Source organism: Prunus avium, chromosome 7 (genome assembly GCF_965620075.1).
Source record: "Prunus avium chromosome 7, drPruAviu1.hap1.1, whole genome shotgun sequence".
Taxonomy (NCBI): Eukaryota; Viridiplantae; Streptophyta; class Magnoliopsida; order Rosales; family Rosaceae; genus Prunus; species Prunus avium.
Window position 1 is genome coordinate 7,899,357 of NC_142290.1, and position 14,533 is coordinate 7,913,889.

General features: G+C 36.7%; 2 protein-coding genes across 4 annotated transcripts; one reads left to right on the forward strand and one right to left on the reverse strand.

The window, feature by feature from the left end:
• Positions 1-1,830: 1,830 nt before the first annotated feature.
• On the reverse strand, positions 1,831-4,884 carry LOC110769724 (protein FAR1-RELATED SEQUENCE 5-like). Of its 2 annotated transcripts, XR_015825772.1 has the most exons (3): positions 2,636-4,884; positions 2,409-2,552; positions 1,831-2,142 (listed from the first exon to the last, which is right to left on the reverse strand). XR_015825772.1 is itself a non-coding variant. In XM_088244453.1 (2 exons), the coding sequence occupies exons 1-2, from the start codon at positions 4,780-4,782 to the stop codon at positions 2,459-2,461; spliced, it is 2,241 nt and encodes a 746-aa protein (XP_088100579.1). In that variant the 5' UTR covers positions 4,783-4,884; the 3' UTR covers positions 1,831-2,458. The 2 variants fall into 2 exon arrangements, 1 of the variants encoding a protein (XP_088100579.1); XM_088244453.1 differs by having other exon boundaries at positions 1,831-2,552.
• Positions 4,885-6,005: 1,121 nt separating this feature from the next.
• LOC110769720 (PLAC8 family protein) lies at positions 6,006-9,304 on the forward strand. 2 transcript variants are annotated; one of them, XM_021973750.2, is made up of 4 exons: positions 6,006-6,136; positions 6,699-6,948; positions 8,048-8,274; positions 8,860-9,304. In XM_021973750.2, exons 2-4 carry the CDS (start codon positions 6,804-6,806, stop codon positions 9,028-9,030), a joined length of 543 nt encoding a protein of 180 aa, XP_021829442.1. In that variant the 5' UTR covers positions 6,006-6,136; positions 6,699-6,803; the 3' UTR covers positions 9,031-9,304. The 2 variants fall into 2 exon arrangements, with proteins under 2 accessions (XP_021829442.1, XP_021829441.1); XM_021973749.2 differs by having other exon boundaries at positions 6,699-6,893.
• Positions 9,305-14,533: the final 5,229 nt, after the last annotated feature.

Consider the following 14,533-nt stretch of genomic DNA (forward strand, 5'->3'; position numbering starts at 1 on the left):
TGCAAGTGGTGAAAGGTGATGCGCTCAAATCGCGCCAGGTGTCAACTTCCGATTATTTTGGCTTTTTTTAGTGCAAAAATCTTGAAAAAAGTTAAATAAATTGTAGGAAAATTGGAAAAATGCCCCGAAAATTACTCCGGCCTCCTTGTGACGTTATACAACTGGGGGAAGCTAGAAATCATCAATTTCATAAAGAAAAAATTTGAATGCCTTTAGATAACTCACTTTCCTCTTAACCCTAGCTATATATGTTGTTAACTTTAACCTAGATAAACCTACATCAACAAGCATCTCCCGTGAATGCTCGAAATTGTCTTTTAAAATGAATAACCATGAAACGGGGAATTCAGTAAGGAAGATGAAGTGTCAATGAGTTCGTATCAATTTTCGGAACATTTTTATCATTTTTGTGTATTTAGTTATGAATTTCATAAGAAAAAACAATAAAATAAGAATTTAGGGTAAAAACCAAGGATGTGGCCATGTGTATTGACATACACTTGTGCAAGTGGTGAAAGGTGATGCGCTCAGATCGCGCCAGGTGTCATCTTGCGATTATTTTGGCTTTTTTTTAGTGCAAAAATCTTGAAAAAAGTTAAATAAATTGTAGGAAAATTGGAAAAATGCCCCGAAAATTACTCCGACCTCCTTGTGACGTTATACAACTAGGGGAAGCTAGAAATCATCAATTTCATAAAGAAAAAATTTGAATGCCTTTAGATAACTCACTTTCCTCTTAACCCTAGCTATATATTTTGCAACAACCAACATCACAAGTATATTTCCCTAATATTAATTATCTAAGTTTTAATAATACAATAATTAGTTTCCTTTCATATAAAAGGCTGTAAACGTATCTGTTTTGTTATAATAATCCACATATATAATAATTGGACAATGCTCTGAAGCCATCATGGGTGCGTGCATCTAGATCTTTGAACACGTCAACGCTATTCAATAAGTTGTCAATATGGCTCCGTCTTGGGTTCGTAGTAAATATCTCTATCATGTCAAATCACATCGTTCGATGGCCTGACACCAGTCAAGCAATTTTGAAATAGTACTGAATATTTGTCCTAGTCTATATGAGTGATTAGAACTTCACACAATATTTTATTTTTCACAGTATATGTTGCTTTGAGGGATTCCCTAAACATATAATATAAAGAAAGATAGAAAAAGTGTCACATGAAACAGTACAAACAACAACATATAACTGGGACAAATTAGAAGTATATTTCCTTAATGTTCATTATCTAATTTATAATAACACAAGTATTACTTTCATTTGCTTCATATATAATTATTGGGACTATGTATTGCAATTCCTTGTGTCTAAAATTGTATTTTGCAAAAACTGAAATATTATTCAATAAGTTGTCAATATCACCACGCGTTGGGAATCAGTAAAGTCGCATTATCATGTCCCTTCACATTAAACAGATGGCGTACTTTTTTGAAAAAATTGACACGTCAGTCATAAGTAACACTCTCCTTATTCACTTTACATGCCAATGTGCTATACATTCTTTGGTGAATGATTTATGGGTTATTTATATAACAAAATATTACAAATATTGCTGAATATTTATTTCGTCTATATGAGTGGGGACACGAGTGACCATAAGCACGTGCAAGCTGCTCGGAAAAAGCTGACCCATACGACCGAGTGAATATGGCTACCATTGTTCAGTTGGTTGGGGTGATCGTGATATTGCTAAGAGGGAGCACATAAAATGCTTTGCAATGTAATTTTCTTGTGTGTGCGAAATTACGAGTAGTTGAAATGTTGGTGTACACTTTAATATTCTCCAAGCATTCGAAATGTGATTAGCTGCAATGTACTTATCATGCATAGAAGATGTTGTATTGTAGTTTGTATTTTACACGCTGATTTCTAATCATTGTGTTCCAACATAGTGCAAATTTCAAGTATCCTTCAGGTACGAATGTTTACAAAATCGTGCACCAATATTGCTTCATAGTCAAGGTCAGATCTTAATAACCAGTCAAGCACTAGAACATAACATTAGGAAAAATTGGTTGCTGCTGTAAATGATTAGTGTTGCTAGAAATGATTCGTGCTGGAAATCATTACTGCTGATGGAAACAACAGCTCCCTGCTGGAAATGCTACATTACCCTGTGATATAATCAATGAATCTGTGTCACTCGTTCATAATTCAGCATAAACTACCCATTGTACATGGTAAAAGTCATTGCTTCTTCACAAAACTCAAAATTTGATACTTTATCAAATGTCTATGAAAATTTCCAAATAGGGAGAAGACATGTAAAATTAACATGTGTCCAAATTTCATGCAAGAAGTAAACCAACCAAATTTCCATTTCAATTAGCAGTGGACATGAACAAACAAATAAAATAAAACTGCATATAGAAAACTTAACCTGATCATTAGCCTTCATAACAACCGGCCTTTGTATAATACAAACATAAATCATTCGGTAGGTCCGTGCATCCTGTAAAATTCATCGAATAATGGGTCACTGAGATCTATTGGAGTTGATTCCTCATTGTTTGACGGTGATGTCCTGCATAAACACCAAACACAAGCACATAAAAAATTTAACTATTCAAATTTTAGGTGTTATTATAAATAGTTTTAACATCTTACGGTGTGTTCAAATTTCTTGGGCATTGTCTTCTATCATGACCAATGTCTCCACACTCCCGACAGTGTCGAATCCCTCGCTTCATTGGCTTTTCCTTTGCTCCCGTTACTTGTTTCCACCTTCCTTTGCACCTTACTCTCTTAGGGTCTTTCATATATTGTGTTTGAGAGCTAGACCCTCCAACTTCGTTATTACTTGGTCCATCCTTCAACAACTTCAACTTCACCCGCAAACTTTTTAGAGTCTCTGACACTAGCTTACATCCTTCTTCACACATTAATGCATCCTCAACCACATCTGAAGCAAGTCGGGACATTGTACTCCGCTTTATTAAAAGACCAGGATCTGCAGAGTCTTTAATTTCGTTGCCATTTGCATCTGACACCAATCCAGCTTTCGTAGTTTTCTTCCACCTTTTCAAAATATATTTATCGGGCATATATTCAATCTGGTCCCTTCTGAACAATGCTAGGATGTGCTTGCAAATAATCCCAACAAATTCAAATTTTTTGCAGCTACACGATGTGTGGTCAGAATCTTTGACATATACGACTTCTGCCACTCTTGTTTGCCAATTTTTCCTTTCGCTCACATTAAAGACAACTTTTGAAGCATCCTCTGTTTTGAGCTCTAGGAAACATGCTGTACTTTGTATTAGTTCTTTCTCAAACTTTTGAAACATTGCCCTTGTGTACAAGGTAGCCATTTGTTTGTTCATTGGCATTGGTAGAATACATTGAGCCACTTCAAATGCATCTACGTGATCAGCAGCTAACTCTTTTTGACGTTGATGGGAAAGTGCCCTCTCAAATCGTATTATGAAATCCATCAACGAATTTCTCCTTGATATGTATTGCTTGAAGAAAGCATGAGAACCTTCCGCTCTTTGGCTGCTTGACATTCCAGCGGCAAAAAAGTCTTGTGCGTAGGCTGGAACCCAAGATTCCCTTAAATCAAACATTGAACTTAGCCATTGATGGTCAGTCAAACCAGCCTTTGTAACCAGAATATTCCACTTTGCATCAAACTCATCCTTATTGTCAGTATCCCATATGGCTTTCTGAAATTCACGCCAATACTCCTTATAAGCAGAATGTGGTAACTTAACATGGAACTTTGATGTGATGTGCCATATGCAAAGCCGATGAAATGTAGTCGGGAAGGCTATTGAAATCGCTCTGGTGATGGCCGCATCTTGATCTGTAATGATCGTTTTAGGTTCGCCACCTTGCATGGCTTTCTTAAACTCCTCAAACATCCAAATAAACGACTCAGTCGTTTCCTTGCTCAAAAATGTGCATGCTAAGACAATTGTCTGACCATGGTTATTAACTCCCAATATTGGTGCAAATGTCAAGTCGTATCGATTCGTGTTGAATGTGGTATCGAATACAACAACATCTCCATACAACCGGTATGCCCGTCTAGAAGTTGCATCTGCCCAAAAACATCGACTAAACCTGTCTTCGCCATCTCCCTCAATCTTGAAATAAAAAGCCTCATTTTTTTTCTGTTCAGCCATAAAATACTCGGTCACTAGTTCAACATCGTGGTTCCTCAGCTTCCCATTCACACTACATTCAAGATTGTAAATATCCTTTTTGATAAAACCGATTTTATCCATTCCTCCGGATTGCACCTCGAAAATACTTACCTTTTGATGAATGGGGATATTAACCGAACCCAACTGTTTTGTAAGTACTTTTGTAGAATCCGAAATACGACGGTGTGATCTCAATAAATGCACTCTTTCTGAGGCTGTCATCTTATGATTGTGTCCCTCTGCAAAAAGAGAGATGGCATACTTCTTGCTCCCATTTGTCTTCACAACCACAATCTTAGCTTTGCAATTGCATCTACTTATTCCCCGCTGTCTTTTTCTCTCCCGAGTTTCATCTTTCCTGTATGCACCTTGTTTGCAACAAACAAATTCTTTCCTCAGAATCTCTTTCTTATATGTCCCCCGAAAGCTGGAATGAAGTCGAATACCAAAGCCAGCCAAGAATGCATATCTGTTATAGAAATTATAAGCGAGGTCAAGCGAGTCGAACTTCATCCCAACCGCTGGTGTTTCCTCATTTCTTACTTCAGGAATGTAAACCATCCCATTAGCTGTTACACAGTCATCACTCTCTGAGCCCCCAGACATTTTACCCACATATATTTTTGAACTACTTCTAAATCACTGCATAGCAAATATTAATTCATTAATCAATCATTACTGCATTACAACATATCAATGCATTCCACTTACAATAAACATCGCCCAAATTGACACAAAAAAGACGCATAGCCTAGCTTATTTGTAAGAGCCATTATTACACAAAATTTAATAATAGTTACGTCATCTCTTGTGCAATAATCTGGAAAAAATAACATTAGAACCAACATGTTCAACTAAGAACACAAATGTAATTCAAACCAGCAATTACAGAACTTCTCCCAATATCCTCTCCAAATGCTTACTCCTAATGCCATTAAGCCTAAGTTTAGGATCTTTTACCTACATTTTATAATTTCCCACCCCCACAAAAAACAATCAACTAAATATATTGAATATTCATAAGGAAATGACGCATTATTGACAGAAAACTGACGCATTATTGACGGCAGAATAACACATTATTGACCGCAGAAATGACGCATTATTGATGCCTCAAATGACGAATTTCTCACCCTCACAAAAAACAAACCAAACCCAATAAAATCAATCCAGCAACAGTAAACTTACCTCTCAAACTCAAGCGAGAGCTCCGAAGTCAATCAGCTTAAGAGAATGTGGTGGACATTAGAGAAGACTCTTTGGTAGTGGAGACTCCATCTCTACCACAATCGAGGAACAAATGCTGCTGCGGCGTCTAGCTACAGAACCAGATATGCTACTTTGCTTTCATTTGGAATCTCGTGTGCTGAACGAAAAAGAGAAGGGGTTTTCACTTCAGCCATAGAATCAAAACAGGGCAATAGCTAGATAAGAGCCATTAATCGTCATACCGAGGATGCCATAGATCGCAGGCCTCCCAAGGAGCTGATGACAATGGAGCGACTATAGGGTTTGGGAGCTTTGGATCTTTCTAATTCTGGGTTTGCGTTACATTCAAAAACAGAGGATTGTGTTCTTGAATTTTTCAGAGAGGGAAATATCTTCAACTGAAGTTGGGTTTCCAACGGGTCAGATTTCAACCCGGTTCTACATGCACCCTCTTTTAAAAACTCACCGTTGGATGAAATCCAATGGCTCTAACATACCCCTCAAAAAAACCCCTTCTAACTTTCCCCTCACTATAGAAGCTCCCGATAGAGATTGGGTGCAAACGGGAATTCCAGATATGCATATCAGTGACGATGTCTAACCAAGGCCCAAAATGGGTATCTAAGCAAACGTAAGCAAGCCCCATGTCGACTCGGGCCCGGATGGCTCTCGTTATTTTCTCTTTCTCAGCAACAGAAAAGGGTGACTTTTTCTGCTACCATTTTCTTCACTCACCGACAGAAAGAGGCGGGTATGGATCTTTCTTTCTTCGATTCTTTGTTTCTTCGATTTCTTACCATTTTTCATAATTTTCTTTTAATGGTTTCAAATGTCATTGCTGTTCTTCGCTTTCAATTTTCTTTACTAGAATTTGTTAAACCATCTGTTAATGCTTTGTTATAGTGTTTCCCTTCTGCCTTCGTTGTTGGTGTTGTATTTTTTTTTATTCATAGCGTAGTTTGATTTATTATCTTGAAGCAGGAACTAAATCTCAAATTTTGTGTTTGAAATTCGATTTTTTTTCTGCCCTGCTTGATTTTATTGGTTGCGTTCAATTTGTTACTCAGAGTTTTCAATCTTAGCACTTAGAAGTAGTTGTTAATCGTAAATCTTCGCATTAGACTCTTGTTGTGGAGGGCACGGTTCCTCATGTTATGTCGCATTGTATTTGTTTCCCCTTTGGGCTTATTGGGTAATGCTTAATAGAAGAGTATTTGTTGCTGGTTGAGATGTATGGGATTGCCATTGTGGTCTCTTTGCACATTTATTGACTCAGTTTCTCTCTTGTTTATGCTTTGGGTTACTGGGTACAGATCATTTGGGTCACAAGAGAAAGATGAAGAGCCAAAGCAGTTATGACCCACCGGCGTACATTCCTTTAGGGATGTCGGATTCTGAATCGGCAATTGTTTTGCGAAATGAAGACCCCCCCAAGCAGCAAAACAGTGTTGATGGGCCTGTACAATGGTCTTCTGGAATCTGCGCATGCTGTGACGATATGCAGAGCTGTACGCTACTTTCTGCCTTGTGACCTTGATTTATCAGAAGGAAAAAAAAATGAAGGTGCCTCTTGATTAGGGAAAAAAAAAATTAGCTTGTGCTTGTCATACTTCATTTTCTTAGGACTTTCTTAGAAAGTCTAGGATATGAGTTCAATTATTTAACTAACCATACAATAATATATGCTTAGCTTTTAGCTTGCTATGTGCTTAACGTTCTCTGAGCACTCTACATTATGTGGTGGACGTCTATTGTGTCTGAATTTGTGGCTGGTATTCATTTTGTATTATTTAGAAGACATTACAAAGAAAGGAAGCAGCTTTAAGAAACTGTAGGTTCGACTGACTCAAGTTAAAGCATAATAGTTCAATCATCGATATGCAAGTTACATAAAATATAGAAGTTCCAAATGAAGGCTTGGACTTTTATATCAAGATATAGTAGCTCATAAGCTAGTAAGCTTTGCATATCGTTTGGCTTTGCATGCTTATTCACGCAGCAATATTTTGAGTTTCCAGTTTGGGCCAATTTAAACTACCTTAAATTGGCTAGTTAACATCATGGATGATATAGCTCTTTATTGGTCCCCATGTTTAGCAGTTTATGCATAAGAGAAATGTTTCTCGTTTATTTCTAACATTCCAGTGTTGCTAGCTCTGAAAACCTGTAAGATTCGGCTAACCATTTCCTTGTGTCCGATGAGTAATTTCTCTTGCAGTCTTTCCCTTGATTACCATGGCACCCATAATTACCATCACCCACCAATACTGTAGGGACCATAAAGTTACGAAAAAAGAGTTGGTCTCCCAATTTTTATTTATTAATACATTTATAAAAGCAAACCCCTTGAATTTTTGGAGATAAATTTGGGTAAATATTATTTATAAGATTCACATCTTAAGTAATTTAAATCTGATTTTGAAGACATGAAATCCGGTCTGATGTGAGATAAAGCATTGGCTGTTGGTAAATAGTTGGTGTTGTTAGTAGTGAAGAAAATGGGAATTAGGTGGACTGAGTATAATATGACTTGTTTCTTTTCGTTTATCATGATAACGCATAATACTCAGGAGCAACATTTGAATTTTGGTCAGTTACACAAATATCACTGTGACCCCAAGCCAACAATGATCATCTAATTGCTTATTTTTGTTTTGTACAGGTTGTATAGGTCTATTTTTTCCTTGCTTTTTATTCGGAAAGAATGCAGAATTTCTGGGTTCTGGGACATTCATAGGATCATGCATGACTCATTTTATTTTGTGGGTACTCGTTAATACCGTCTGCTGCTTATTGACTGAGGGTCTTGTTTTGGGAGTACCGGGATGCTTTGTTGCATGTTATGCTTGTGGCTACCGCAGGACCCTAAGATCAAAGTATAATCTTCAGGTATAGCATTGTTTATCAGTTTTCCAGGCTATAGATTGTTAATAGTGAAAAAATTGATTTTGTATATGCTTGAGGGTTTGAGAAATCCCAAATAAGTGGCCCTTTAGAAATATAAAAAAGTGAATATATTTTATACATGCTTGTTCTTTTCTTTATTAGAAGAACTCTCCCTTTTTTTTTTTTTTTTTTGCTCTTTTCCTTTAAGAGATAATCCCATTTCAATTAGCTTGGGTTGCCTTTGATGGCCAATTCTGTTTCAGTTTCATTAGAGGTTACAGAAAATGATTTCCAAAGATGTGATATTTATTGGGTGACATGTTGGGCCTGAGTCGCAATCAAAGGCATCTTAACCCAATTGGCAATTGGCAATTCGTGGCCTTGCATGACAATATACAAGCCTCTTCATTTTTATATTGTCATGCAAGGCTTCAAATTCCCAATGTGGGATTTATGAATAGTTTATTGTATAACTTCAAAGTAATTTGGGGGGAAAGGTCACGGATTACAAACTTTGTGGGACAACTTCTTAAGTCGAGTTTTGTGGCTTCACTAGGGCTTATCATTTCTTGTGATTTCATTTTGTAGGAAGCACCATGTGGAGACTTTGTCACTCATTTTTTCTGCCATTTGTGTGCCATTTGTCAAGAGTACAGGGAGATCCGAGAAAAATCTGCTGATTCTGTCTCTCCTGACCTGAGTCTGGCCGTAGTTACAGCCCCACCAGTCCAGACAATGGAACCGGGTCTTGAAGAGTAAACCACTGTTTTTGTACTCATGCAGGATCAGCATTTGGTCTAGGGTATGCAACCTTCATCATGCCCCTCAGTGGATATTGTTAGTGAAGCCCTCCACAATTTGTTTTGTCTTTTAAGTTCTTTGGTTATACCAGGGTTGATTTAGTTATGCTATCAGTCCTATGGTGTGCTTGTTTCAGTGGTTCTGCTTCAACCTGCAACCTTTGCGGCTTTTCCATATGAAAGTACATGATGAATTTTATGAAATGAAAAAGAAAACAGGAGTTGAAAAACAATACTCTCTCTCTCTCTCTGTGTTATATTCCGTTATCCAGGCAGATATACTGTTCATACTGTCTCATTCCGTGCTTATCTTTTCTGTGAAAAAGGCCCCCCTCTCCCCTCAATGTTCATGGTTGCATTTACATCATCGTGCTTGTTGAATACAAAAGTGGAAAAGAAATTTTTTGCCTACCACAAAATCTGAAAATATCTACAGGCACAACAAGCTCAAAATCAAAGCTTCCGAAAGACTGGAAATCAGCTTATGCAGAAAATTGATTCTGGTTAATTGAAAACCACTTGATCGAGATGACTCTAATGTCAAATCTTATATAGCTGAAAAGACTTGGATAGTGAAAATGGTGACGATGAGTGTACAGTCGCTTGAGGGGAATGGCAGGATGGAGGCCTAAGGGACCTGGTTGTTTTACAGCCTCTTCCTTCTCCTTCCGGGGGGCCCTTGGTATGCAACTTGGCTTTAGTTGAGAGAAAAGTGGCCTGGGACTCAAAGACATTCTAATAATCTTGCGCTCAAAGACATTAGGAGTTTGACGTGTCATGTTTTAGGTCGTTAAATTATTATTATTGTCTAAATGTAATGAAATACGGGTAAATTCACACTATCTAAATGTAGAGATTAAGAATTTGAGCCGGAGATAGGCCTTGATGCCTGTCAGGACACGAATCACTCAGGACATCTATCATCTTGTTGGACTAGTTGAGGTTAAGATTGGGCATGTGTGTTTGTGAGGCCATGATTGTTGCAGATGTAGTTGCTATTCCTTGGATGAGATTTTGCATCGATTATGTTTTCCTCCTTGTTCTAGAAGAAAAAAAAAAATTAAAAACTCATTGACACTATATTCACTGTTGTAGTCATTGGGGGCAAGACTAAACGTATGTGATAATTTGTTTATCAAGAAAACAAATTACAACAGAAAATCTAGATACATACAAAAAATAAGAAAAATTAGAAAGCCATACACAAGAATGACAGGAGTTATGTCCTAAATTAGCTTAAGCATTATCTATCCTTTAGCCTCCCGCTTCAAACTGGTCCAGAAGCTTTTGAACATCATGAATTTGCGAAAGAGCTATTTGCGGGGGCGGTTCGGTAAAATTAATACTTGAATCAAACTAACCAATTTGATCCAATGATTAAGAAATAGGGCACTAAGGCCATCTCCAGTCATGGTCTATTTCCTAAATATAGCCCTCAATTAATACCAAAACCATCTCCAGTCATGGGCTAAACAAAATTTTGGCCAAATTTGGAGGGCCGCATTTGGCCCTTTAGCCCTCCAACCAAGCCATATGTAGCCCAGCTTTAGGAATGGGCCAAATTTGTAGTGGGACCCATAATCTGCTTTTCAACTGCCATCTATCCATAGGACGCTACATCTGCTGGATCTATATAGATTTTTAAAATAATAAAAATAGTCAGCTTTTCAAATTTGTAGTCAGATTTTTAAAATGACCGTTGGACCTAACCACTCCCTTTTTAAAAAAAAAAATTAATAATAAATATGGTTAGCTTTTCAAATCTTTTCAAGTGTTGTTTAAAAAAAAATTATAAACAATATATTAAACAGTAGTTTAATTAAATTAAACAATATATAGTTGTGGAATGTATGAGTGTTGTACCATAGTTTTTATCAAAATAATAAAATATGAAGGACCCTAAAATATAGCCCTGCATGGCTGGAGATGGAAAAATTTAGCCCTGCACTATTCTTTAAAAAATTAATATTTTGGGGGGCTAAATTTTTAGCCTAGGACTACATTTAGTCCTATGGCTGGAGATGGCTATATCCCAAATATAGACTAAAATTAATGCAAAACCCATCTCTAGTCATGGGCTAAATAAAATTTTGGCCAAATTTGGAGGGCCAAATTTGGAGGGCCACATTTGGTCCTTTAGCCCTCCAACCGGGCCAAATGTAGCCCAGCTTTGGCCTAAGCCAAATTCATAGTAGACCCCACCATGTGCTTTTCAATCACCAAATATTAAAGCACTCCCCAACTTGCCTTATTAAAAGCTGGATATATATAGAGTTTTAAAAGCTATTTGAATGTTTCTTGTTGGCAATGACCGTTGGAATCCATACCTACTCACTCCCTTTTTTTTTTATTTTCTTTTTTTTTATAAAATAATAAATGTGGTCAGCTTTTGCATCTTTTCAAGTGTTGTTTAAAAAGATAATAAAAGAGTCTTTGTTCATAACCGTTGAACTCAAACATTGAATCTCATCCTTTCCTTAAAAAAAATAAATAAATAAATGTGGTCAGCTTTTGCCATCTTTTCAAGTGTTGTTTAAAAATAATAATAAAAAAGTCTTTGTTCATAACCGTTGAGCTCAAACATTGAATCCCATCCTTTCCTTTTCTTTTTTTAAAAAAAAATTTATTTATGTCTTCACGTTTTTAAATGTTTTGTTGTTTAAAAAAATTATAAAAAATTCTGGGTCATGACCGTTGGAGGTCAGACCCTTGAACCCTTCCAATATTTTATTTTTGTTAATTGCCTTTGATGGCTTTATTATTATTTCTTTTAAAAATTTAAAAATCTAAAATAATAAAATATGAAGGACCTTAAAATATAGCACTGCATGGCTGGAGATGGAAAAATTTAGCCCTGCACTATTCTTTAAAAAATTAATATTTTGGGGGGCTAAATTTTTAGCCCTGGACTACATTTAGCCCTATAACTGAAGATGGCCTAAGGGCCTTGGTATAGGATGACTCAGGTGACGACCATAGTTGGATGTGATCAGATTTGGGCTGCACTCATAGGTCCTTGACAATAATTTTACTCTTATTCAGCAAAGCCCATTCCTTTTTTGGACTTTCGACTTTTGACCCAAGCTATTGAAAATCAAACTTTATTTTTTCTTTCTTCTGGTAAAAAAAATCAAACTATTTATTTCTTTCAAAACACACTTAGAACTTTACTTTTTGCTTTCAATTTGTGTTTTTAGCAGAAATTGTATACTTTCTTTTATTGTGTATTATTTATTCTTATCATCTAAGATTTATTATAATTAAAATTTCAAATAATTGCTTCAAAATGACAAATACGCAAAACAATAGTTCAATTCAAATTCAAATAATTAGAAAATAAAAATTGAAATATGAACCAATGTCCCAACAAAATTCTCTATAAATAATGATAAAATAAAAATTAAAAAAAATTAAAAACAATCAACACAAGCGTGACCGCAAGTCTAGAGGCTAATATGTAAATAAAATCATTCTACTAAAAATTTTCATATAATTAAAATTAAAATTTTAAAAAAACATTGAGATTATTATCAACTCCTCTTATAGGTTGTTTTCTTTGTTGCTAGAAGACTCATCAATGGCATTGGGGTCCCAAAACATGGATGCGAATCACCTTCTTCAACGTTTCTTTTTGCGTTCATGTTCGTGTTCGTCTTCAAGTTCTTGTTCTTGTTCTTGTTTGTGTTTGTCTTCGTGTTCTCGTTCTCCTTCATGTTGTTGTGGCGGGGCTGCTTCTTGTTTCTCTTCCGGTTGGGGTTGGGTCGCAAGAGTAATTTTGCTCTACGGCTGCAATTACTTTGCGCTTTGGTGAATGAAAGGGTGCGTTTGGTGCCATTTTTGGTGTGTGGAAGACTGGTCGCGTTGGGAGCAGCAAGAGCAAGGACGATTGAGACGAATGAGTTCGGGTTTTCTCTCGTTTCTCTTTTTGTTGAACCCTCCATGTTCAGTGTGTCCTTCATCATGAATGTGTAGAAAACAAAGTGTGAATTGAAGAGAACAAGTATGTCTTTAATTTATAGGGATATTTGCAATCTTATGTTCAAATAAGGGAAAACTCTACAAATCCAAAAGCAACAAGGAGAAAATAATATTAAGTTTCCACTTAGGCCTATTCACATATAATTAATTCCTTGTGGAAAAAGGAAATTAAAAAATATCAAAATATTAACACACAAGCCAAAAATAAATAAATAAATATATATATATATATATATATATATATATATATATATATATATATTTAACTAACCAGAAATACAATTGAAAGAAATAAATGTATTCCATGTAAACAATGACTGTAAACCCCAGTTTGGGATTGCTGTCACTTTTAAAAAAAGTTGCTTCTGCTGTGCTTTGAAAATAATTAGCTGTAAAGTAAAGCAGCTCCGTGTTTGGTAAACAATATTTTTAAAGTGCTGTTAATACAAAGAGCAGTGTAAAAAACGTTTGGTAAATTTTAATATAAAATTGTTGTAACTATGTATAATTACTAAAATAGACATGATGTTAAAAGTGTTATGTACTAATCATGTGGTGGTAGTTGTAGTGATGGAGTGGAGGTGGTGGTGGTGATGAAGGTGGAGTTGGTGGTGGTGGGGATGGCGATTGTGGAGGTGGTGGTGGTGGTGGTGGCAGTGGCAACATGGTGGTGGTGGTGGTGGTGGTGGTGTGGAGGAGGAGGAGGAGGTGGTGGTGGAGGTGGTGGAGGAGGTGGTGGAGTTGGTGGATGAGGTGGTGGTGGCAGAGGATGAGGAGGAGGAGGATGTGGTGGTGGTGGTGCTGTTGGTTGTGGAGGTGGTGGTGGATTTGGAGGTTTTGGAGGAGGTGGTGGTTGTGATGGTGGTGGTGGTGGTGGTGGTTGTGGAGGTGGAGGTGGAGGTGAAGGAGGAGGTGGTGGTGGAGGTGGTGGAGGAGGTGGAGGAGGTGGTGGTTGTGGTTGTGGTGGTGGAGGATGAGGAGAAGGAGGATGTGGTGGTGGTGGTGGTGGCGGTGGTTGTGGAGGTAGTGAATGTGGTGGTGCAAGTGGTGGAGTTGGATGTGGAAGTGGAGGTGGTGTCATTTTTAAAAATGAATGATGGTATTTTGGGAATTAAAAAAATTCATTAAATGTTCATCTCTGCTTCTTTTGAAAGCAGATTTGGAAAGCAACCCAAAGCCTGCTTTTAAAAGCTTCTATCAAAAGGCTATTGCTTTTAAAATAATCGGGATATTTTCTTTTTACCAAACACCTTAAACTGCTTAACTTTAAAGTTAAGCAGGTTTTTGGCGAAAAAAAGCAATCCCAAACGGGGCCCAAGTCTGCTGACATATTCATAGTCATGCGCTGCATAAAATGAAAATCATGTTTGTTCATTGTGTAAAAACCTCCAAGAAATATTAGAATTATTGTTACATATATAAAATATATCAATTAGAATTTTGGGAACACCTACAATTTTAATTCTTGAAAGGGCTAACGACAA